The sequence below is a fragment of the Carya illinoinensis genome, chromosome 14 (assembly GCF_018687715.1).
Source record: "Carya illinoinensis cultivar Pawnee chromosome 14, C.illinoinensisPawnee_v1, whole genome shotgun sequence".
In the NCBI taxonomy this organism is placed as follows: domain Eukaryota; kingdom Viridiplantae; phylum Streptophyta; class Magnoliopsida; order Fagales; family Juglandaceae; genus Carya; species Carya illinoinensis.
The window spans coordinates 13712258-13713814 of record NC_056765.1 but is presented as its reverse complement, the minus strand read 5'-3'; the positions used below and the strand labels follow the sequence as shown (position 1 = coordinate 13713814).

The 1557-nt window shown below is 40.0% G+C and overlaps 1 protein-coding gene across 1 annotated transcript; it reads left to right on the top strand.

Moving 5' to 3' along the window:
- Positions 1–201: 201 nt before the first annotated feature.
- On the top strand, positions 202–1112 carry LOC122294786 (17.4 kDa class I heat shock protein-like). Its single transcript, XM_043103749.1, has one exon. The coding sequence runs from the start codon at positions 386–388 to the stop codon at positions 860–862; it is 477 nt and encodes a 158-aa protein (XP_042959683.1). The 5' UTR covers positions 202–385; the 3' UTR covers positions 863–1112.
- The last annotated feature ends 445 nt before the right edge of the window (positions 1113–1557 follow it).

Genomic DNA, 1557 nt, shown 5'->3' with positions numbered 1-1557 from the left:
AGATTTCAATTTTATCTCTTATATATTTAGCAATAGTCCAAATACATTTTTTGGATTTTGTAGGTCTCTGTGGACGAAGTTTATAGAAGATTGCAGAAAGGGATGGCGTTCAACCTTTTTCTGAACCTACCCCATTGATGGTGACTTTCAAGAATGGTATAAGAACCTCTACGAGAACACTAGAAGTGTCATTCTTTTTCTTTTTCTCTCTCTGTTTTATTTCCCTTTTTGTGGAGAAACCAGAACCCTGATCTTCCGGGACCTATATATAGGGTGCTCACCAAGCTCGATTTCCTCGCGAAGTTCATCACAACCCAAAAGCTCTATCTCTATCTGTATCTGGCTTTCCCTCATCAAGATTGCCTTCGCTCCAAAATTTCCAGACATGTCGCTCGTTCCCAGCTTCTTTGGTGGCCGTCGAACCAACGTGTTTGATCCATTTTCTCTAGACTTATGGGATCCCTTCGACGGACTCCTCTCCTCCGCCATTGCCAATGTCCCTCCCTCAGCAAGCGAAACCTCTGCGTTGGCCAACTTAAGAATCGACTGGAAGGAAACCCCAGAGGCCCACGTCTTCCATGCGGACCTTCCCGGCCTCAAGAAGGAGGAAGTGAAAGTAGAGGTTGAAGATGGAAGAATTCTGCAGATTAGCGGAGAGCGGAGCAAAGAGCAGGAGGAGAAGAACGATAAGTGGCACCGCATCGAGAGAAGCAGTGGCAAGTTCCTCCGCCGGTTCAGGCTGCCAGAAAATGCGAAGATGGATCAGGTCAAGGCTAGCATGGAGAATGGGGTGCTTAGTGTGACTGTTCCGAAAGTGGAGGAGAAGAAGCCTGACGTCAAACTCATTGAAATCTCCGGTTGATGAGCAACATAAATCTCCTCCAACCTTTGAAGTTTGAAGCTTTTGTTTCGAGTCAATCTATGTCGAATAATTTCTGTCTAGTGTGTTTGTTTATGTGTTTCTTTTTAAAGTTTGAAAATGTAAGACTTTGTTGGTTGAATTTAAAATAGATTATACCTTAATATCTTGGGAATTGCTCGTAACTTCATTAATAGGTCTAATGGATGTAAAATCTGAAATGTACCAACTCAAACCTGTTATAGCAAAGCGACATTCATCATTGTGTTAGAACTTTTTCGGAACGTTACTCTATATATTAAGAACGAAAAAAAAGGTAAGAATGAAAAAGTTGAGAATATCATAATGACATGAAACAGTTCATTTAAATGAAAAGTTAGGGGAATCAGTCGAGTAAAATGGTGAAGTTACTGAATAGAAGCAAAGAATTCTTACAGAAATGGAGTAGGCAGATCAGAAAGGAAGGAAGAAAGGAGATAGATAAGAAAACAAGATATCTACAAAGCCTGCAAGCTGAAGAAGATAGTCATAATGTCATCGAAATTAAGAGAGTAAAAGAAGAGTTGAATTTGATGTTGGAAAAAGAGGATTTGAAATGGAGACAAAGAGCTAAAACTAATTGGTATAAGCTTGGAGATAGAAACACAAAGTATTTTCATGCTTGTGCCAATCAAAGGAGAAAAAAGAATCTAATAACA

Excerpts from the sequence above, each read along its gene's own strand:
- LOC122294786 (XM_043103749.1), top strand. The coding sequence starts at position 386 with ATGTCGCTCGTTCCCAGCTTCTTTGGTGGCCGTCGAACCAACGTGTTT.